The sequence below is a fragment of the Quercus robur genome, chromosome 9 (assembly GCF_932294415.1).
Source record: "Quercus robur chromosome 9, dhQueRobu3.1, whole genome shotgun sequence".
NCBI classification, from domain to species: Eukaryota; Viridiplantae; Streptophyta; class Magnoliopsida; order Fagales; family Fagaceae; genus Quercus; species Quercus robur.
Genome location: NC_065542.1, coordinates 6407577 through 6432016, shown reverse-complemented (window position 1 = coordinate 6432016; position 24440 = coordinate 6407577). Strand labels below are relative to the sequence as shown.

The window sequence follows — 24440 nt, the reverse complement described above, 5'->3', positions numbered from 1 at the left end:
AAGGCACCCTAGGAGGGATCTTAGTTCTCCAAATAATTTTTCCTGGGAAAAGAACTAAATTAGAGGGACATAAAATCCGGTAATATCCTCCTTCCTCAAAACCCCTACTCTTATCAAGCTTCCAACCCATCTTGTCATCCCCCCTTCCAGACACAGAAGATGAGTAAATTAAATCTATAAACCTATCCAAGGAATCCAGCTCCCAATCTTGTACTAATCTGGAAAAATGAAGATCCCAATGTTTCATCCCATTGTTGAATTGCAATAAGCTTGCTATGGAAGAATCTTGATCACAACTGATTAAAAATATCTTTGGGAACTCCTCCTTTAGAAGGGAGTCCCCACACCACAAGTCATACCAAAATTTTAATTTAAAGCTGTAACCCACTTCAAAATGGGTGAATCAAAAAAGGTCTCCCACTCCTGTCTAATAGATTTCCAAAGGTAAAGACCATAAGGGTAGGAGACAGATTTTGAGCACCAGTCCCCCCACTCCCCCCAATTGCTCTCATACTTAGGGTCCGTTTGGTTGGAGGAGTGGAAAAGTGGGAGGATAGAAAAGATTTGGTTTTTCCTCATGTGTGTTTGGTTGGAGAGGTGGAAAAGTGGGAGAGTGGAAAACTTTTTTGTTTGGTTGGAGAGAAAAGGGAGAGGATGGAAAATGTAGTTTATATAAACTGACTATTATGTCATTATTATATAATAGTGGAAACGTGAGAGGCGTAGATGAATGTAATAAAGTGAGGGTATTTGTGTAAAATGCATTTCTCATTACTTTTCTCTCTTCATTTTCCTCCCAATTTGGAAGGATAAAAAAAGTGGGCCCAGTAGGAAAAACTTTCTCCCTTATTTTTTGTCTCTCCTATTTTCTTTCCTCAACCAAATAGTGAAAAATATCATTTTCCACCCTATTTTCCATCCTTCTTGTTTTACCCCAACCAAGCACACCCTTAGTCTCAACGATCCTCTTCCATAACATCTCTCTCATTCTTGTTTAAACTTTTGCTTTTATCTTATCAAATGGTATCTACTTATTACTTTTGTGGCTTGGTTTTAGCTTTTATCTTATGAAATTGTACTTACTTCTAATGGGCCCACTCTTTTTTGTCTTCGATTTCGTATACTTTACTTTTTACCGGAGATTTTTCATCACCGATGTATATAGGTTAAGTCCATTTTTCTTTAAATCATTTTTGAGATAATGTCACATACTCATATGCAGCAACAATTTTATACTCATGAAGTGCGTGTTTGGCAAAAATTAAAGAGTCAGCTTATTTTACTATTCAGCTTATTTTTGATACTATTTATGGGTCTTAGTGCACTTTTTGGTACTAATCATGGATCTTATTGTACTATTTCAATTAACTTTTACCTTTATCTACAGTACTTTCAGCAAAAAGTTTTTAATTTTAGCAAAATAACAGTTTCCAAATAGACCCCAAATTAGCATTTTAAAAAAAAAAATTTCAAGTCCCAACATTACAAAAAGTAATGATAGAAACTTGACTAATTGGATAAGAGAATTAGGTATTCATGAATAAAATTATCGAGGTAGATTTGGGCATACCCGACTCATACCTAATCTATGACCATCTAAATCGTATTTTAGCTTCTTCTTTTTTGAGAGAATTTCAACCTATGGTATCCGCTCCTAATGATAGCTCTTTATCATCAGACCAAGACACCAATCAGTTTTTGATGCAGGCGGGGATTGAACTCCAGATCTCTTATACAATCATCAAAGACTTTTCTAGTTGAACTAATTGGAACCCACAAATCGTATTTTAGCTTAAGTGTGCGTTTGGATTGAGATGAAAAATTAAAATTATAAGTCCTACTGCACTTTTTGATACTATTCATAGGCTCCACTGTATTATTTTAACTAACTTTTACCTATATCTATAGTACTTTCAGTAATAAATTTTCAATTTCAAGAAAATAAGCGGTATCCAAATACAGGGAGGATATGAAATTGTGTAACTTTACGTAAAACAATAACAAGACCGTTTTATTTTATCTAGTACACACTAAACTCATGACTTATCTGGCTCGCTTTGAACTGAAGTGTCTATCATCTTGCACAACGAACACCACGAGCTTTATAAAGCCTTAAACCCTTCCAACCGATAAACCTCTCCTCATTAACGGTCATCATCCATGGCATCCCTCTCACCACTCTTTCTTCCTCACCATCTCAAAATCTCTGCCCCCAAATTTCCAAAAATTTACACAAAACCCACTCTCGTACTCTGCAAAGCCTCAGTCTCAGAGACACATTCCTCAGAGTCCGTATCCGGACCCGACGGAACCGGGGCTGCCGCCCCGACCCGAGGCCAGAAATTCCTTGAGCACCAGTTGTCCCTTGAAGCCATGACCGAAAAGAAAACTGAGACCAAGAAGAAGAAGAAGATGATGAAGAAAGAGAAGGTCTTGAAGGTTTCAATGGCGGTGGCTACTTGTTACGGGTGTGGGGCTCCGTTGCAGACTGCGGATTCGGATTCTCCGGGTTACGTGGACCCGGAGACCTATGAATTGGTACGAATTGTTTTTGTCAGTGCTTTTTAAGAGCTTGAGTAAGTGTTTATGTGATTATACTGTAATGGGTAGTTGAAAAAAATTGAAATTGAAAGCTTTTTCTGTGGTGGGCATGTCAAAGTTTGAAACAATGTTGAATTGTAATAAGTCCTTTTATTACTTTTCAAACAAAAGTATATGAATTGCCCAGTAAGTGGGTTATGTGGTCTGAATTTTTGCATAGTACTTTTGATTTAGTTCTTTGAAAGTGTTGCTTTTTAAGAGGGAATATTTATATAATAGCTTGAATGAGAATGAAAAGTAAGTGATTTTGGGATAATATGGTAATGGGCAAATTGCAAATTTAATTTAGCCAAAGAGCTCAACTTGTTGGCACCTCTTGGTGTTCCAAGACATCCAAGGTTCAAATCCTCCTCCCCCATTGTAACTATGGAATTATTTAAAAAAAAAAAAAATTGCATATTGAATTTTAAATGCCCTTTGCTTTGGCGGGGGTATATCAAAGTTTGAACCTTGAAGCAATATTATAAGCCCCTTCATTGATTTTTCAAGCAAAATTTCCTTTTGTTGCTGTTATTGTTAAGCTCAAATTTTGCTTTTCTTTTTGCTTAGAAAGACTAGAAATTAACTTTGACGATTGGTTATGAATTACTGTCTCAAAGAATGATTTGTTTACTGGGCATTATTTCTGCACCCGTCATTTTTGGTAAATTGAGTTTATCAAATTGCGTTAATTGGTTTTTGAATATTTGGAGTTGAGAGTTATAAGATAGTTCTTACAGAATGTATGTGATTGTGCAGAAGAAGAAGCACCACCAGCTTAGAACTATTCTATGTGGACGGTGTCGGCTATTGTCTCATGGGCATATGATAACTGCAGTTGGTGGAAATGGAGGTTATTCTGGTGGGAAGCAGTTTGTGACAGCTGAGCAGCTTAGGGAGAAGCTGTCTCACTTACGCTATGAGAAGGCCTTGATTGTTAAACTGGTTAGTGCGGGCTATCTGACTTTCATTTTGATTTGAAGTTAATGGATTATCTTGAAACCCCTAGAATATGATTAATATATATATAGTGGTGCCCTAGTTTTGGTATTGCTTTATCTGTGGAAGAATTTGAATTCCTGTCATTAAACTGCTGGTTTGTGGTTAGCTGGCTTATTACGTGAATGCTAATTTTCCTAGGCTTGCAAGTTTTTAATGAATATAGGCATTTGCTTTAGTAGAAGCAAAAATAATTTTCTTAAAACCTTTTCCTTTTATTTTGTGTTTTCCTTTGTAGGTTGGCAGCGGTTTTATTTTTATGGAGAATATTGTTGTCATAATGATCACCTATGTAAATTATATTAATTCAAGATTGTTAGTTTGTGTGTGTTAAAGATAGAACAAGAAAGTGAGAGGGGGGGGGGGGGGGGGGAGTGGGGGGTGGGGAGGGTTCTATGTGTTGACGGCACATGTAACTGGAAGGCTCCATTCCCTTATTTGTTAATTGTTATTGTTCTCATCACCTGAGAACTTCAATCAATCACTTTGAGATGAAATTTGGTGCGCACACAGAATGCTAATTTGCTAAGTGAACGTCAAGCTTAATACTACCTAGGCACTCCTTTAGCAATTGAGGCACCTCAGCATGTATGTGGACCCATGAGAATATCTTCTTTCTTTTGCCTTTCTGATATATTGTTCCTAAAAGTGAATATATTTCATTTTGTGTCAATGACATTAATATTGTCTGTTTACCTGAGAATGGCAAAGAAACCTTTCATGTCTCACTTGTAGTGTAAAATTTTCAACTTCAGATAACAAGTAGATCTTACATCATAGTAAATCATATATTGGACAAAGGGTGTAACCCTCTGACAAAAAGATAGCCTAGAGACATTGGCTCAGGTGATAAAGTGGTTGGACTGGGGTAGGAAGGGGTCATAGTTTCATATTTTACTGATTCATAAAAAGGAAAATTTATCAGAAAGCTTGTCTTGTACAATACAAATGACTCAAAGATGTGAATACTATCCACCATCAAATAACAATAGATCACAATTTTCTGCAATGATTATATATACAGTTTGTTTTGGTGATCTCATATGACATAAATTCGTTAAACAGATAATAGGAAGATTTCTCTAATTCTTTTTGTTAATCACTTTTAGGTTGATATTGTTGACTTCAATGGCAGCTTTTTGGCTCGAGTGCGTGATCTGGCTGGTGCGAATCCAATAATATTAGTTGTAACAAAGGTAAATAATCTGCACATTGGTATTGAATATTGTCATATTGATGCATGGATTTTACTATAAACTGATTTAGATAACAATCATACTTTTCACTTTTAGGTTGATCTCCTACCAAAAGGGACTGATTTTAATTGTGTTGGTGATTGGGTAGTAGAGGCCACTACAAAGAAGAAGCTTAAGTAAGTTTGGTCTCTTCTATTTTCTTTTCTTTTCCCCCCACCCCCCAAACAACATTGATTCTCTCTGCAAACCTTTTTTATTTTTTCATCTTTATGCTACATTGTTACTTAATTAGTTAAGTTCACAAGAAGTCCTCATAAAGATTCATGTAGCCCAAGTCTCACAGCTAGGATTAGGACTGATTGAATAAAGTTCAAGGTTCTTGTACAGTTTTTATTTTTTTAATAATTTTTTTATGACCACAAAAATATATGCAGCATGCTTGGAGTTGCATACTTATAAGTTGGCTTATTTTTGCAGTGTTCTAAGTGTCCATCTGACAAGTTCAAAGTCTTTAGTTGGAATAGTGGGAGTCGCATCAGAAATTCAAAAGGAAAAAAAGGTTTTTCACTCAATCAACTCCCTTCCTAAAGCTACTGATATAACTGAATGAAAGAAAGTGGTTGTTGCTGGAAATAAATGGTATACTGATCTCCATTATGGGTGGGAGGCTCTTTTTCTTGGGACTTGGGTATGAGCATCTGACTTAGATGTGTCTCCAGATGTATGGTTTATCTAGTGCCTTAATTAGAGGATGTAGACTATTGAATCTGTGTCTTTATGAAACAAGATGGAGGAAATCCTCAAGAGATGAGGTAGAAAAATTCCCCTCCTGTGAGTGAAAATCTATTTTCTACACATATTGTCAAAATGAAAAGACATGAAGGAGATGGACTTTCCTGGATGTCCTCTCCCTTACACTATGCAATGCCATTATTTAGGTTCAAACAGCTGCAAATCTCACAGTGAAATACCCTTAATACTCCCCATCCATTGGGAGAATAATTAAGCAAGTGATAGCACAGAAAAATACTCAAACCTATGGCTTACAGTTTAAAATGGGGTCATTGGAGTATGGGTATGGCTTATAGTTTAGTGAACCAGACACACAGAAGTCAATGTTGTATACATATAATAAATTGAACTATTGTAGAAACCCTTTTTAATTTTAATTTTTTTTGATATCTCATATGTTGTCTTTATGAAATTAATTCCTTGCTCAGGATATAACATGTCATTTTCATCAGTATGAATATGGCTTATACTCAACAGCTGCTTGTAGCAATTTTTAGATATCTATTAGTTCCTTTTTTTTCTCTCAACTTAATTTCTTGGGTTGATTTTTTGTTGCAGGGGCGGGATGTTTACATTCTGGTTAGTAAGTTTCCGAATTTGAAGCTCCCCATTGATGCACAGAGTAGGACCAAAAAGTGAACTGTTCTTACTGAACTATCAGGACATTGGTCCTTTTGATTGAATTCTGCTCATAAAGATGAATATCTTTGAAAATGGAAAATATATTTTCTAATTTTTATCTCATCTCAGCATTGTTTCACCATTGATTCGGTTGTAAGTTAGGTTCGTTAGTTTTTCTATGAATTATTTATAAATTTAGGACAAAATGAGAGGCTGAGAAGCTAGTAACTAGTAGCAAGTCAGCTAATCAAAAATGAATTTTATATATTCTTCTACTGATTTACTATAGCTCGATTTGGACCTCCTCCCCAATAAGTATGGGGTGGAGCTGGAGGTTTAGATTTGGTTTTACAACCTGTTGAATTAATGTGTAACATACCAATTAAAAAATATCCATACTTGAATTTAATAATTATTTACTTTTCCAAACAAAAAAAAAAAAGAAAGTCATACTTGATACCTGGAAATAGTGGCTGGCATGATATCTAGATTTACAGATATATATATATATATATATATATATATATATTAGGGATCTTCTTTTCTTAATAAGGTAATGTTTATTTGTACATCTTGTGGCATTGTTAAAGGTAACTCTTTTCCAGCCCATCCTTTGGTTTTTACTTTTTAACTGGAGGCCAAAATTTAGTGGCGTCTTCTTTTTGCTTTTTATTTGTTGGTCCTTAGTTTTTTGGCTTTTAAGAGCTCTCATCAGTAGTTCTGTAATTAGTCAAAATTAACATTTTACTGGTTGAGATAATTGATTTTGCGCTTATGGTTGTTTATTTACCAATTTTACAGGGCTCAGCTAATGTTGGGAAATCTGCATTCATCAATGCTTTACTCAGTATGTGAATTTAAAATTTATATGTATTTTCATTAACATCATATATCATGGGTTTATAAAAAATTCAAATGAACTCAAGTTTCTTAATTGGAAGTGTTAACTAACAGCACTTACCCAATTTGTCACTCTTCTGAGTTCTGATTTACCAAGGAATGCTGCTGAAACTAGTGAGAATTGTAATATATAAAGCTGGTGTTGTAAATGCAAAAGTGTGAATTTTGTGGTTGCAAAGCTGATAAATTAGAACAAACAGGTAGGGATAAGTAGAGATATCATTACTAGGTAGGTAGCCTTACCCCCAATTTTCCTGGAGAGTCTGATTCTCAGACTCAAAAGTACAACCTGTTGCTTTTGGTAAAAGGCACTTGCCATTGCACCAAGGCCCGACCTCTTGAAAAAAAAAATGTTATGTTTGCCCTTATATACCTATTAACAAAAATGGTAGCTGCTCCACTGATGGAACTGTATATGCACACCTGATTTCCGTGTTTTGTTATGGGCTAGGTAGTGACTAGTAATCATTTTGGAATCCCATTTCTTTTTGCATTCTTCTCTTGGCTAATGTTATGGAATAAGCTTTTTACTCTCTAAATACAATAGTTCTTCCTCTTTGTTGAACTCTTTTATATTCTGATTCAGAAATGATAGGACAAAAGGATCCAGTTGCTGCAGCAGCGCAGAAGTACAAACCCATACAATCTGCTGTTCCTGGAACCACCTTAGGTCCAATTCAAATTAATGCTTTCCTAGGAGGAGGGGTAAGCCATTTATATTAAATGTCTATCTGTATGCTCTGTGTGCTGTTAGCATTTGTATTATGATTCAATACGTAATTGTGTTTACTTATCTAAGCAGTTTTATTTCTTTGGTATTAACAGAGAATCTAGTTTGTGAAAATATTGAATTTTTAAAAAATTTCATATTTTACGAATGGTATTTTTTGGCTTGTGCAGAAATTATTTGACACACCTGGAGTACATCTCCACCATAGGCAAGCTGCAGTGGTTCATTCAGAAGATCTACCTGTCCTTGCTCCCCAAAGCCGGCTTAGGGGTCACTCTTTTCCTGTATGTTTTCTCTGTATTTCCTTGAATACTGCACAATCATTTATCCCTCATTAATTTAGTTTTTTGTTCTACTATGATAGAATTCTCGGGTAGCCTCTGATAATGGGACAGCAAGCGAAGTTCAATCCAGTGACTTAAATGGGTTTTCAATATTCTGGGGAGGCCTTGTGAGAATTGATATTTTGAAGGTTTGGCTTGCACTTTCATGTATTTTAAGTTGTCAAACTTGATGTTCTACAATTTTCTTGGTTCATTTTTTTTTTTTTTTTCAGGTTCTCCCAGAAACATGCTTGACATTCTATGGGCCAAAGGCTTTGCGGATTCATATGGTACCCACAGATGAAGCAGATGAATTTTACCAGGTAATGAACAAGCTAGTTTTTATTGTGCTTGCATTTGGTCCAAGTTTCTTTAGTGGCAATAATCTGGGTGTCAATTGTTTTATTGTTTATTTTTTGATCGGAAAAAATAAGAAATCTCATTGCATCAAAAGAGCAAAAACAGAATCCCCTGTACACAGGCTGTGTATCGGAAAAATCTGTAGTGCTAGCGAAAAGTACATAAATCTAGAAATTCCTCTAAGCAGGTAAAGGAATGGCTACTCAAGGCAGCCATTCAATTGTTTGTTTTCATATAACTAACAAAACAAAAAAGTACCAAATACTTGCTGGTGCTTGTGTTTGGCCAGATCACTGGAATTAGTTATAGTTTCATTGTTGTATTTGTGAATTGTTTCTTTTTCTTGCAAAATGACTCACTAAAAAAATGTTTTATTTTTAAAAGTAAGTTTTGGCCCTAAGGGGAGGTGGGAGAAGAAAGTAAAAAATTGTAGTTTGTTTATCAAATGTATAGCTTATTTCATGTCATGTTTTCCAATATTTCCTATTTCTGATTGTTGATAAAGCAGCTGCATAATAATTTTGAACACTTACTCTTATAGCAGAGCAAGAGATGTGTGTATCAGCAGACTGTTTTTGTTACTTGAATTGTACAAGAATTTTTTGTCATTAAAAATAAATCTGCATTAGCAAATCTCATATTGAAGCCTAAACAGTCATGCGTGATTTATACACCAGCAATAAATTTATATCTCGTCTGAAGTGGAGTTCATGAATCTATATTTCTAGCATGATTCTAAAAGTTAGAAGAAATCTCTTTTTCTTTCTTTGTTTCTCTCACCTTCCTACATGTTCATTGGTTTTCTTCTTATTTGTGCTTTGTGGGATGTTTTTTTTTCCTTGTATCTCTATTCAGTATGAATAAGGTGGCCTTTACCTTTTTTTGTAGAAAGAACTTGGGGTTCTGTTAACGCCTCCAACTGGAAAAGAAAGAGCAGATGACTGGAGAGGATTGGAAACTGAGCGTCAGTTGCGTATTCCATATGAAGATGTGGAAAGGTTTAGTTGAATTTTCATAGTGCATTTATGTTGCTAGAGCCATTTGTTTGCATTTGTATTTAGTTCTGGTTGTTATCTTAAAAAGCTTTTACGTGTATATATATACATTCCCTGATGAGCTTTTGGACAGGCCTGCATGTGATGTGGCTATATCTGGTCTAGGATGGATTTCTATTGAACCAGTCAGCAGATCAATTAGACAATCTGATTCAGATTCAGATTTAAATTTAAAGGACAAAGCTGGAGAACTGCATTTAACTGTCCATGTTCCCAAGCCGGTAGAGGTTTTTGTTAGGCCTCCACTACCTGTAGGCATGGTGGGAGCAGAATGGTACCAATATAGGGAGTTGACAGATAAGGAAGAAGAAGTGAGACCAAAGTGGTTCTTTTGATGCTTGTGATTTAATGAGGTATTTGTATGTAATCAATTTGCATACTGTTAAAGGATGTTGTAAGTGTTTTTCTCAATATATAATGTGGGTTTGAAAGGTTGTTCCAAGAGCTGCACTTTTCAAAATTTTGATACAGCAGCTGAAAAGGCTGTAGAGATTGAACAAAAGCATTTTAAGTAAAAGATTAGCAGTAGTTTAGATTCTACATCAAGTTAACGAATACAAAAAGCAGAAAGTCCAACCCAATCCAGAAAAGTGGTGTCATCTTGGGCAGTCTAATCAATATGGTCAGTGCAGTATCTTTGATCCAAACATAATACATCTTAAAGATCATTCCCCATTTTGTTTTTGAAGAGTTAATTTTCAATTAAAATGCCAAGGCAGTGCTGCTTGAGAATATAGTCTGTTTGCCATCGGGTTTTTTCTTTTAGTGTTTTTTTTTAGCTTTTGTCTAGGTACAACTATAATTTAACTCACTTTTAGCAAATATACAATAAACAATCAGCAAAAAATCGCATCCAAAACAGCACAAGTTAAGAAATGCACAAGATAATATATATATATATATATATAGTCAAGGAAATATATATAATATCTAAAAGTTGAAACTTAATATTTATTATTGCTAAACTTTTGTTGAGTCACATCAATAGCCATGTTATCATATTCTTTCCATCTTTTTTAATATATATATATATATGAAAGCTCAAATTTGTGTGAAAACACAAAAGCTGTTTAGACCCCCAAATTAAAATTACAGCTTGGTTGATTTTATTCTAACTTAAACTAAGTGCAGAATAGAGTAAATGCGAACAAACAAACAATATAACTACTCTAAGCCATATTTATCAAATGTCAACAGTAAAATGAAAGCTAAAAGAGTAGGGAAGAAGAATGCAAACACATGATAACACTCCGATGTGTTATCGAAGAGGAAACCGAAGAACTCTGCGAAAAACCTCTCCGCTGCCTTTCAAGCGATAAATTGATTTACTAGAGAATGAGTTGGAGTACACGAATAACAAAAGACCCTCCAAGTCTAGTCTATCCCATATACTTGAGCCCTTCAAGCTCCTGCTACCAACTAACTTGACGAAGCCTTGTCTTCTTTAGCTCTCCGGATCACGCAATTCAGCCCGATTGCATTCACTAAACAAATGGTTTCTTCCAATACTTTCCAGCAGCACCAAAACCTTACTTTACACTCAAAATGTGTGTGGTAAGTGTTTGGGCTATCAACCTCTTAAGGATTTGGATATGGAGAGGTAGGAGTTGAGGAAAACCACAATGGATTGTGTAGAGGATTGTGGGTATGACAATCTCTTACTCTCAAGGGTTGTGGTTAGGGTTTTCTTTTTGAAAAACACCCCCATCAATATGTGGGTAATGTGGGTATATATAGTGTGGGTAGAAACATGGTGTATTAGATATGACAAAATAGTAAAACAGAATGTTTCGCGGGTATTTCGCGGGAAGTCCTTCTTGCCATCCCATGTCAAATACACATAGACAAAAATGATATCATTTACCTTCAATCTTTCAACGACACCTACCTAACTCTAACATTGTGTGTCATCTAATCCTGACTCGTATGAGCTAGCTACAACCGAGGAAGGGGGACTTGCATCTTATATTGAGTGACAACGACAATTACGATTTTGATGTTAAGGTCAATTGTTATAGATTTGTGGGTTTTGCAAATGATGTGATTGACTGTGGGTGTTTGTGATGTGAATTTTGTTTTAGAATTAAGGAGAAAGAGAAAGACTCATTCTATATCAACTTTTATTCTATAATATTCCTTAAATTTTTTATTTATTTATATATATTTATATTTCTTATTACTTCAATTGAAGAATTATAGTAGATATATGTGTACAATTTATAATTCTTGCTTTTTATGATGAATTCATTACTAATAAAGTTCTATAACAATTATGTTGTAATATATATACAACATTCTCCAAAATCATCTTACATAAAATATTACAACATTATCCGTACATCACACGGATAATTTACTAGTTCTCTATAACAACTAGACTAAATGAACAATTTTTTTTCAAAGCATTATTGGATTAACTCAAATATTTAGGAGGGTCAAGTTCTTTTTTATAGGCTAATTATTAAAATGTTTAATATTTATATATAGTATATAAATGTTTTTAAAATTTTTGAGGGGAGGGGGGGTATGGCCCCCACTCAAGCATGTAGCTCCCCCCCCCCCCCCCCCACACACACACACACACACACACACACACACACACACGAATGAAATTATTAAAGCCACTTTTTTGGGGCTAATTTTAAGTGGGGAATGTCCCAATTTTTTTTATTCTATACTAAACAATTATATGGCTATATATTAATTCATTCATCTATTTTTCTTTTTTACTTAACTAAATTTAAAATTACTGAGAACTACAACTTCTGTTTGTTGTATACCACGTTTGATTTTTTGCAGAACTTACCTACACAATGGTAGTGACTGAAAAATGTGACGTTTATAGTTTTGGTGTTTTGGTACTTGAAGTTCTTATGGGAAATCATCAAGGTGAACTCATTGCTAATCTAAATTCCTCAACTAGTACAAGCACCCCCCTCAAAGATATGTTAGATGATCGTCTCTCACCTCCCAGAAGTCTAAAGATTGCCAATGAATTAGCTCTTATGCAAAACTTATCACTTTTATGTTTACGTGCCAATCCTCAATCTCGCCCAACAATGCGTAGCGTGTGTAGGCAGCTGGAGATGCAGGCTGCTTCTAGCTAAAAATCATCTTAATCTCTCTCGACCATTGCCTTACTTGCACATGGCATTTGTGCATGTATGTACATGGAACCAATAAAAATATGTGATGCAGACATAATGTGTCATGTGAGAATGTATTGTTACTTTTTAATTTTCCTTTAGTGCATAAAATGTTGACCGGACCTTTTCAATAAATTCATTGTGAATTGGAGTCATGTGGAGTTTGACTAGAATGCTTTTTTATTTTTATTTTTTTTATTGACATAAGATAGAAATTCTACTTTAGCCTAATTTAAGTGTATATGTGTATGAAACTTATTTCTAGAGACTTAAACCTCGGCCTTTATCCCGTACCCCATAAGAACTACGTACGTACTTATGGAGTGACCGTTATATCAAGGGTGTGCAATGATGGATTGCAATTTCTAAAGGCATGGAAATTTTCTCAAGTAAATGTTAAAGCACAAAATTGACACATGACACTTTCCAAATCTAAACATGGTGGAACAGAACACACAAAGCTAAGCAGGCACGGCCAACACACAAACCTCCAGAACCCATTACCATCCAAACCCCCAGGGGCAAACTCAGGTCACCCAAATCCACCAACCCAAATTCCCCAACAACACCCAAGCACCCAAACCAAGTGCACTACGATGTAGAACTTTGACCACCATGTTTCACTTGCACTCTTAGTTGCATGCTGGTTTGTTTTGCTTTCCTCCTGCAAGATTAATCCAATATCAAACACAGAAATTGAGGCTCTACTCAAATGGAAAGAAAGCCTTCCAGACCAACCAATTCTGAAGTCATTGGTAGCACACACCAATTCCTCTGCTTCAAGTCCATGCAAATGGCGTGGAATAGCATGCAACAGTGAAGGAAGAATTACTGAAATAAACCTTTGGATTTCTCTTCCTTTCCAAACCTTCTTCGCCTTGATCTCCAAGTGAACAACCTCACAGGTACCATACCAACAAACATTGGTGCACTATCCAAACTCCAATATCTTGACCTTTCCAGAAATTCCCTCAGTGGCTCATTACCTCTTTCTCTTGCAAATCTCACTCAGGTTTATGAGCATGATGTTTCCCTAAACAATATTACAGGAGAACTAGACTGGCGTTTATAAATTATTCCCCTATGGAACCAGTCTGTCCAAAACAGGTCTCCTTAGTCTCAAAATTTTTGATGTTGAAGATACAAAGCTCTAGTTTGGTCCATTTCAGTCCATGTTCAATTCGGTCCATTTTGGGTGAGTATAAATAAATAAAGGAATCTAGAACAAGAAAAGGTAATAGTAATAAATTAACCAAGTTAGTTCAAGTCTGTTTAGCAAAACAAAAAAAAAAGTTAGTTCAAGTCTTCAAGAGCAATATTGTTGGAATTTGGAAATACTACATTGGTTTATTATAAGAAAAGAAAAAAACCCTTTTGTTTCTTTGTGGAGGAAGACTTACAATTACCTTGCAACGGAAGTTCAGAGCAATCAATGCCATTCCAGGAAAAAAAGAAGAAGAAGGAAATGACTCCATTGAAAATAGTCAAGCAAAAAGTTTACCTAACAGTTTAGAGAAGAGGATTGGACATCTTTAACTATTTCTAACTATGACTTCAGCTAATTGGTTTTTTTATGCGTTCTTCACCGAGAACTTGAAACCCCCCCCCCCCCCCCCCCCCCCCCCCCCTCACAAACGCACGCAAAGAGAACACTATGAATAAGTTAAGAAAATGAAAGGCAAACTGTTTCTGAGTAAAAAAAAGGTCTTTTATTAGGGAAAATATCATATTCCTAGTCTTCTCATTTTTCCATGTGGAAAGATCACTTGAACTATATCTATCAAAACCTTAATAATACTCTCTCTCTCTCTCTCTCTCTCTCTATATATATATATATATATATATATATATATATTTATTTATTTGTTTATTTATTTATTCATTTATTTATAAAAGATTCTAACTCTTACGGTGTAGTAAGTTGTGATTTGTGCAACTTTACTTTTACATGTTCTCACCACTAACACTACTTATATTATATATATATATATATATCAATCACAACATATATATCATTTCAACAATAATAAAAAACCTTATAAATATTTTTGATCCACTAATCTTATTGTTAAGTGAAATGACAAGAAATCGCTTAGTATTGGAACTGCATAAGATAGTTAAGGGTCATTTAGGAAATACTTACCTGATCCATGTGCATGTGAATGTGACAGTGAGTAGCGTTATTTAATTGAAGTTGATTTGAACTTTTGAAGGAAGGAAACCAGCCTTATCCTTAGCAATCGAAACAGCAGAAAAACAGGTCTAAGTAAATGGCTTGCCAAGGAAAGCTATCAATGCATGTTTCACTTGCACTCTTTGTTTTGCTATCCTCCTGCAAGGCCAATCCAAGATCAAAGACAGAAGCTGAGGCTCTACTCAAATGGAAAAAAAGCCTCCCACACCAACCGATTCTGAAGTCATGGGCAGCACACATAAATTCCTCTACTTCAAGTCCCTGCAAATGGCGTGGAATAGCATGCAACGAGGAAGCGTAACTGAAATAAACCTTGCATACGCAGGACTGAGAGGTAACCCCCAAAACTTAGATTTCTCTTCCTTTCCAAACCTTCTTTCCCTTGATTTCAGTGCGAACAACTCACAGGCACCATACCAACAAACATTGGCACACTTTCCAAACTCCAATATCTTGACCTTTCCACAAATTCCCTCAATGGCTCATTACCTCTTTCTCTTGCTAATCTCACTCAGGTTTATGAGCTTGATCTTTCTAAAAACAATATAACAGGAGAAGTAGACCGACGCTTATTCCCTGATGGATCCAGTCTGTCCAAAATAGGCTTCCTTAGTCTCAAAAGTTGTCCTCCAAGATGCTAAGCTTGGTGGTAGAATTCCTGAAGAAATAGGAATTTTGAAATACCTGGTTCTACTTCTGGCCCATGAAGGGAATTACTTTTGTGGTCCAATCCCTCCATCCATAGGTAATTTGAGTCACTTAACCACACTTTCCCTTAGCCTAAATGAGCTTTCAGGAAAAATCCCCGTTAGTTTTGGGACTTTAAAACTAATAGATTTGTACCTGTTGATTAACCGGTTGTCTGGTTCTGTACTAGAAGAAATAGGAAGCTTTTCTTCGTTAGTTAATATACAACTGGCTTTTAACAACTTCACTGGCTAGTTACCCCAACAAGTGTGTCAAGGTGGAAAGCTTGTCAACTTTAGTGCAGCCTTCAACAATTTCATTGGTCCTATCCCAATTAGTCTTAAAAACTGCCGAACCTTGTATAGGGTTCGGCTTAAACATAACCAACTAACAAGATATATAGACCAGGATTATGGAGTGTACCCAAATCTGACTTATATTGATTTGAGTTACAACAGGTTGCGAGGTAAACTCTCACCAAACTAGGGAGAATGCCAAAACTTGACAGAGCTGAAACTTGCTGGGAATATGATAAGTGGTAAAATCCCAAAAGAGATTGGTCAATTGAGCAAACTGGGATACCTTGACCTTTCATCCAATCAATTTTCTGGTGATATACCAGCAGAAATTGGAGAGCTATCCAAATTATTAAAGCTAATCTTGAAAGACAACGAGCTTTCTGGTGAGGTATCAGCAAGAATTGAAAGACTGTCTAATTTGGAGTCTCTTGACCTTTCCATAAACATGCTTGGTGGGCCGATTCCAGATCAAATAGGGGACTGTTGGAAGCTGCAAAGTTTATCTTTGAGCAAGAATTACTTGAATGGGACAATTCCCTACCAAATTGGTAATCTTCGAGCCTTACAGGATCTCAATTTGAGTTCCAATTCACTGATGGGAGGGATACCTCCCTAGCTTGGCAGCCTTTTAGATTTTGAAATACTTGAATCTCTCCAACAATAACCACAATGGTTCAGTCCCCACTTCACTAGGCAGCATGATGAGCTTGATAAGCATCAATCTGTCAAACAACAATTTGGAGGGTCCTCTTCCAAAGGGCAAAATCTTTCGGTTAGCTACACCAGAGGCTTTCAGTAACAACAAAGATCTATGTGGCGAAATTCAAGGTTTGCGACCTTGCTATGCCTCAGTTATAAAGAAGGTTGGCAGAAATATGAAAAGCAAACTTGTCATTATCTTTGTTGCTTCTTTTGTTGGTGCATTGTCACTCTAAATTACGATTGTTGGGATTTTTTTATTTCTCAAAAGGAAGCACTCAAGAAATATGGTGAAAGTTGAAAGCACGTCAAACAATAGAAATCCATTCACGATATGGTACTTTGATGGGAAGACTGTGTATAAAGACATTGTAGAAGCTTCAAAAAGCTTAGATGACAAGTACTGTATTGGGGTGGGGGGAACTGCAAAAGTTTATAAAGTGGAGATCCTAGGCGCTCAGGTGTTTGCAGTGTAGAAGCTGAGGTCCATGGCTGAAGGCACAGAGAGTGAAATTATAAAAAGTTTTACCAGTGAGGTGGCAGCATTAATAGAAATAAGACATCGGAACATTGTGAAGCTTTTGGGGTTTTGTTTCCAAGAAGTGCACTCATTTTTGGTCTATGAGTTCATGGAAAGAGGAAGCTTAGCAGATAGGTTGTGCAGCAAAGGAGGAACAGAGCAAGACTGGTCAACTAGGATACGAGTAGTTAAAAGTGTAGCCTATGCTTTATCTTATATGCATCATGATTGTGTTCCACCTATAATTCATCGTGACATCTTGAGCGAGAATATTTTGTTGAGCTCAGACCTTGAAGCCTGTGTCTCTGATTTTGGCACTGCAAGGTTCTTGAAGCCTGATTCATCTAGTTGGACCACAATTATAGGCACTTACGGTTACCTTGCCCCAGGTAAGCTTCAAGGCTTTTCCTCGATGGTTTTTTTCTTGAATTTGACATGCTTATTTTAGAACTTTAATTTATGTCCATTCTGGTTTATATACGTGCATCTTATTGTTTGTTATATATTTATGGAACAAAAAATCTCATTGTACACTCCCTATACATTTGAACTCGTTTAAAACACAATTTTTAAAGATGTGAAATCATGTTTTAAAAAAACAATTTTCAATCGTGTGGTAGTGTGTATATTATGAGTGTGTAATAAGGAACATGCGACTATCATTGCTCTTTATGGAGTGACTAAAGTTACATCCTCAGTGAAGGCTCATTTTTTTGGGCAAATTTTAAGCGAGGGATGCCTCATATTTCTAATAGGTATTAAACAACCATTTAGCTATAGATTTATTTATTTACCAAGAACAAAATTTATAATTACGGAGAACTACAATCTCCTTTTTTTTACACCATGTTTGATTTTTTGTAGAGCTAGCTTACACAATGGTAGTGATTGAAAAATTAATGTGACGTTTATAGTTTTGGTGTTTTGGTACTTGAAGTTCTAATGGGAAAGCATCCAGGCGAACTCATTACTTATCTAAATTTCTCAACTAGTACAAGCGCCTCCCTTAAAGCTGTGTTAGATTATTGTCTCTCACCTCCCAGAAGTCTAAAGATTGCCGATGAATTAGCTCTTATGCAAAATTTAGCACTTTTATGTTTGCATGCCAATCTTCAATCTCGCCCAACCATGCGTAGCATGTGTAGGCAGTTGGAGATGCAGGCTGCTGCTAGCTAAAAATCATCTTAGTCTCTCTCGACCGTTGCCTTACTTGTGCATGGCGTCTGTGCATGTCTTCTTTGGTATATATGCTTGTATGTACATAGAACCAATAAATAGAACCAATAAAAATATGTGACGCAGACATAATATGTCATGTGAGAATGTATTGTCATTTGTTAATTTTCCTTCAGTGCATAAAATGTTGAGGACCTTTTGAATAAATTCATTGTGAATTGGAGTCCCGTGAGTTTTACAGGAATGCAATTTCTAAAGGCATGGAAACTTTCTCTAGTAAATGTCAAAGCGCAAAATTGACACATACAGACACTTTCGAAATCTAATCGTGGTGAAACAGAACAACTCACAAAGCTAAGCAAGCGCGGCCAACACACAAACCTCCAGAACCCATTCCATCCAAAGCCTTCAATGTAGAACTTTGAACACCATTTAGACACTAGTTAAAATAATACAATTCAATTAAATTGAAAAAGGATTTTGAATTTGCCAACACTTAACATAATTGACCCTAATAATTTTGAATAAACAGAAAATGAAAGCCAAGTGCACTTCATTTGTGTTAGAAGTCAGTGGTTAAATGATTAAATTTATATCTCAATAACTTAAACTTTTGGGATAATCGGTAATTTCACATGAGCAGCCCTTTGCCTAAGAAAGGTGACACCTATGGGAGCAACTATGTGTACAGGCTCAGACGCGAGAAACTCAACTAAACCTAGATGCAAAAGAATCCGGTGAATAAAAACGGGGAAGAACAAAGCATGAGCAGTAAAACTACTCTTATGAACCTCAATCAAAGAACGAATAAAAAGATGAGGAAAACTAATAGGAGCATCAGTAACAAAGGCATACAAAAATGCACAACGCTCCAAAGGAATGGTGTGCAGATGAGAGATAGGCCAAAAAGAATGACAAGCAATCCTAAAGAAAAGATAATGAATCTCAGTAAGCTCAGTAGTGGTGATCTGAGGATCAGAACCCCACTGGATAGAAGACCCAGTGATATAAGACATGATGTCGTCTAAGGGAGGAAACTCATCATAAGAGTAGACAGGATGTTGGACCACTGGCACCCCAAGGGCATCAGCCACTACCGAAGGGGTAATGGTGTACCCTACACCCCGTACCCAACTCCTTACAAGAGTGTTGGCATCATAGGAGTGGACAGATAGGTTTGAATAGAACTCTCTGATCAAGGTAGCCGGAGGTGGATGAGAAATATCCGATAAAGGTAATCAGCCCCTACGCTCAAAGTTACGCCTAATCTCAGGATCTAGCTCATCTAAAAGAACCTTTCTCTTTGGAATAATCGGTAATTTGACAATTTGTATGTAGGGGTGTTCACCAAACCACTCAAATCGCACGTTCGCACCCTAACTAACCAAAATCTCCCACAAAATGAAATAATCGCATCGCATCACATTGTGGGGTATGGAGTGCGGTTTTATGATAAGAAAACCACACAAAATCGCATCATACCACATCCATATATATATATATATATATATTTTATATTATAATAATTTATTATTATATGAAGTGGTTAGCCTAGTGTTAGTGTTTGTTTTTAGACCCCTTAAACACAACCAGAATAACCTAGTTATTTAGCCAAAAACTTGAGATACATGTGAGGTGATATGTAAATAGAAATCAACCACAATTTCTACAAAATTCATCACATAAAATTTGAAAGAGACTATCACCTAAAAAGTTACATCATATAACTCTCACATCTCCTAGAAAACAAGTTTGCAATCATGTAAGTTTCTTGATTTGCCTCATAATACACTCGCCAATTTTATTTGAGCAGAAACTTATTAAAATATTCGGGATAATGTACACACCAATTTTATTTGATTTTGAAGTTTATTAAAGCCGAGGCTACACTTTAAGTTCTTTTTGTGCATGTGCTACACTTTCTCGAGCACAAAATCTTACGATATGCACTAAGGTGTTCATGATTGGCTAGTAAACAGTGATGAGATGGTTATTTATGCCTTTCTCAATAAGTTCAAGTCCGACAATCAAAAGCATGTGACTTCAAGATAAAGATCATGTGATCAAAAACTATAAACATCTTCCCACACAACATGCACTACAAAGCTTCAACCAGTAAAGTGCAATAAATAAGCTCATCCAAGCTAAACAAAGTACATAAACATGTTATGTAAAAGTAAATTGGCCAACCTTGATTTCAAATCCAAGAAAATAATGCAAAACACATTTTGCTTCCCTTTTTTTTAATTTATTTTTTATTATTAAAAAAATAACAAAACAACCTAGAATGAGATGCATGAATGTTATGCAATGCAAATCCTAGAAGCAAAGAAAACAAAAGAAACAAAAAACAAGAGCAATGGTCACAAAGAGTGGAGCAATGAAGCACAAGGACCATGTCAAAAAGACTCACTTAGATTGAGCATTTTGCATCCAAAACTTTTTAGATGCACCTCGAGTATTGGAGTTCTTATTCACATTAGAATGATTTCTAACTCCAGGATTAGAATAAAGGTTAAGAGCCTTTACCAATTCACCAATAAGTACCATAGGATTTTGCGCTTAAGGCACAAGCACCTTTGGTTTGTTTACTCGCTTAGCAGCTTGCAGCTTGAAACAGTTTGGACGTATGTGCCCAAACTTTCCACAAAAAAGACAAACCTATGCAGGCTTATCATGCAACTTGCCCTTAGGAGGGTTAGGAGCCTTAGGTTTAGACTCTTGAAGATCAACCCTAATATTCCTAGGAGGTGTAACTTCTACAAATTTAGCCTCACTCACAGAGGGTTTAACAACCTCACTTACAGGGGGTTTGGAAGAAGACGAAGGAACAAAGTTTATGGAATGGGGTGCAGGCATAGAGATGCTTTCTACAAACCTAAACCAGTTTTGTCAAAGAGAGACTTTTGAACACTCAAGATGTGATCAAGTTTGGAGCTTGTAGACCTATCAGTTTGTTCTCTAACAAGAAATAATTCAAGTTTCAAATTCTTAACTTTATCAAGCAAAAGCATGTTCTCAGTCTTCACATTATTCAACAATTCATTAGCATCAAACAGTTTCACAAGCAAATTTTTCTTTTCAAGTTCAAGAGATGCAATTTTCTTTAAGTCTAAATCAACACTCATAGCATCCTTTGCAGCAACTTTGCAAAGTTTATTGTAGGCTTCTTGTAAATCTGCATCTTCAGAGAGTTCCCCATCAGAAGGGTTCTCCTTAACAGCAACACTTTCATCAACTACAGTAGTAGCAGTGAAAGTAATGAAATTTTCATCATCATCACTACCAGACTCATTGTCAGAAACTTCATCATCACTAAGGGTTACAGCCATAGTCTTACCCTTAGACCTCAAGAATGTAGGACATTCAGATTTCACATGATCATACCCTTGACACCCAAAACATTGTTGACCCATAGTATTATTAGAAAGTTGACCCATAGTATTATTAGAAAGTTGACCTACTTTTTCTTTAGGTTTTTCAGTGTTATTAACCTTAGTGGGATCATTTCTCCTAAAATTTCTAGGTTCAGCAGTGTTCTTACTTCTTGCCCTTTTGTTATTATTCCTAAGAAAGTTTCTAAAGTTCTTGGCAAGGTAAGCAATCTCTGTAGTAGAGAGCTCATCATCAAATCCCCTCACATCAACATCATCAACAGACTTAAGAGCTATTAATTTGGATTTGCTAGTCTTAGGTAGGTCTAACTCATAGGATTGAAGATATCCTACAAGTTCATCAACAGGGATGAAATCCACATCCTTGCTTTCAGTGATAGCAGTTACTTTGGGTCTAAAATCCTTAGTTAAAGATCTAAGAATCTTCCTAACAATTTTAGCTTGATCATAAATTTCACCCAGACTATATGCAGAATTAACAATATCATTAAGTTTAGCATAGAATTCATCAAAAGATTCATCATCAGACATCCTAATGCTTTCAAATCTAGTTGTTAATTGCTGTAACTTATTAATTTTAACTGCCTTTGTGCCTTCATGCACAGTCTGGAGGATATTTCAAGCAGTATGAGTAACCTCAATATTAGAGATTCTCTTAAATTCCTCCATAGAAACAGCATTAAAGATAGCATTCATAACTTTGTTATTGAACGCAGCTGCTTCTTTTTGAGAAGTTTGCCACTCACTAATATGAGTAGTGGGCTTCTCCCATCCGTATTCAACGAAATTCTAGACTTTCTCATCAATAGACTTTAGGAATGCTTTCATCCTTACTTTCCAATAAGCATAGTTATTCCCATTAAAGTGAGGTGGGATAACAAGAGAGTGTCCGTGTTCCATGACAACCAGGGTCAAGGATCAGCTCAAAGATCAAAAGATCTACAACAAGAGAGCAACCTGCTCTGATACCACTTGTTTGTTTTTAGACCTCTTAAACACAACTAGATTAACCTAGTTATTTAGCCAAGTTATTACTTAGTCCAAATTCCAGAATTAGGTTAACACAATCATATAATCATATCAATGTAAAGTGCGGAATATAAAGAACACAAAGATATGATGACCCAAGAAACCAAACCAGTAAAAACCTAGGGAAGATTTAACCTAACTATCCTCAAGGTAAACATGAATTCACTATGAAAGAATTGAAGTTTACACAATAGCGACTTAGACCACTAACATCCTATTGCTACCTTGAGTAGGAAACTTACTATCACGACCACGTGACAGCTCCGAGTCCACGGACTACTTCTTTCTTGAATTCCCAGCAAGTACAAGTACTCCTGCTTGTGTATCTTTAAGCTCTTAATGCAACAACTGAATGATCACCAAGTTCTTGACATAATCTTGAATCTTGAAAACCCTAAGTATGTGTGAAGGCAAACACCTCTAGATTTTACAGAAGATTCACACACACAGCATATGGAGCATCTCTAAAACGTGGCTAGGGTTTTCCCTTTTATACTTAAGACAAAACATAAAACCTTACATGTCAAACAGGCTTGGGCTGAGTTGGAAAATTCTGCAAAAAAATGTTCTGCCTGAGTTTCGATCGATCGAGTCTAATTCTCGATCGATCGAGCCAAACAAAATTGCACAATAAATTCTGCAATAACTCGATTCCAACTTTACATAAAACGCATACACTTTGAGCAAGTCTAAACAAGACTAAAACCTGTTTTGATTATGGTTTGCCAACATTACAAATTAGAGTTCTAATACATTAGTTCCTAATCCTTAGAACCTAACAGTTAGTACATTCCGTTTCCCGTTAAAATGAATTCGTTTTGGTTAAATACAAAATCAAAAGTTCAAAGCTTTATTCACTTCTTCATCTCACAGTCTCACTCTTACAAAATCAAAGGTTCAAAAGTTTAAATATATATATATATATATATATATATATATATATATTTTGTATATACTATATATTTGTGGTACTTTTAGTTTATTGTCAATTTGCCATATTTTTTTTTTGGACACACACACACACATATATATATATATATATTTGTGTTACTTTTTTTTGTTACACATATTATATAAGTTAGTTGTAGACCCACGTTATGCGTGGGAATATATAATTACTTTGTAATGTAGTAGAATGTATGATTAATTTTCTAAAATTTACTGAAACTAATTTGTTCTACTTAAAAATTGAACTATTTCTAAAAATATTTTCCATCTCTTTATCTTTACAAGTATATCATTTTATTATTTTGAGTTTTTTTTTTTTTTTTTTTTTTTTTTAAAGAATGGGTGTATTCAATTGATATTATTCTTTTTCTTTTAAAAGAGATATTATTCTTTTTTCAAGTGATCTATATTCTTCAAAATTTTGTTATAGTGTGTTCTGTTTTCCTTTTTTTATTTCTACAACTAAATTTTTTTAAGTTCAAAATTAATTATTTAAATTTCTTATTCTTTTAAGGAGATTGTCATGTTAATGAAATCTCATTACAAATTTACAATTGATATTACTCAAATAATTGATAGGCACATTCAAATATTACAATTGTTCTCTTTGATTGTTATTTGTTATCTTATTCCATTATAAAGAATTAAAAATAGTATATAAGATTTTTTTTTTGTTCTCTTTGATTGTTAAATGTTATCCTATTGCATTATAAAGAATTAAAAATAGTATATAAGAATATAATATTATTCTATTACATAGCATGATTTGAATAATTTGGTGTTTATTGTTA

The 24440-nt window shown here is 35.2% G+C and overlaps 1 protein-coding gene and 1 pseudogene across 2 annotated transcripts; both read left to right on the top strand.

Moving 5' to 3' along the window:
• Window positions 1–2035: 2035 nt before the first annotated feature.
• On the top strand, window positions 2036–9998 carry LOC126699364 (NO-associated protein 1, chloroplastic/mitochondrial). 2 transcript variants are annotated; one of them, XM_050397118.1, is made up of 13 exons: window positions 2037–2538; window positions 3340–3525; window positions 4689–4775; window positions 4872–4951; window positions 5253–5334; window positions 6126–6146; window positions 6990–7035; window positions 7675–7793; window positions 7989–8102; window positions 8183–8290; window positions 8375–8464; window positions 9390–9499; window positions 9630–9998. In XM_050397118.1, exons 1-13 carry the CDS (start codon window positions 2161–2163, stop codon window positions 9889–9891), a joined length of 1683 nt encoding a protein of 560 aa, XP_050253075.1. In that variant the 5' UTR covers window positions 2037–2160; the 3' UTR covers window positions 9892–9998. The 2 variants fall into 2 exon arrangements, with proteins under 2 accessions (XP_050253076.1, XP_050253075.1); XM_050397119.1 differs by lacking the exon at window positions 5253–5334 and having other exon boundaries at window positions 2036–2538; window positions 6126–6150.
• Window positions 9999–13298: 3300 nt separating this feature from the next.
• Window positions 13299–18277, top strand: LOC126700645 (MDIS1-interacting receptor like kinase 2-like; annotated as a pseudogene).
• Window positions 18278–24440: the final 6163 nt, after the last annotated feature.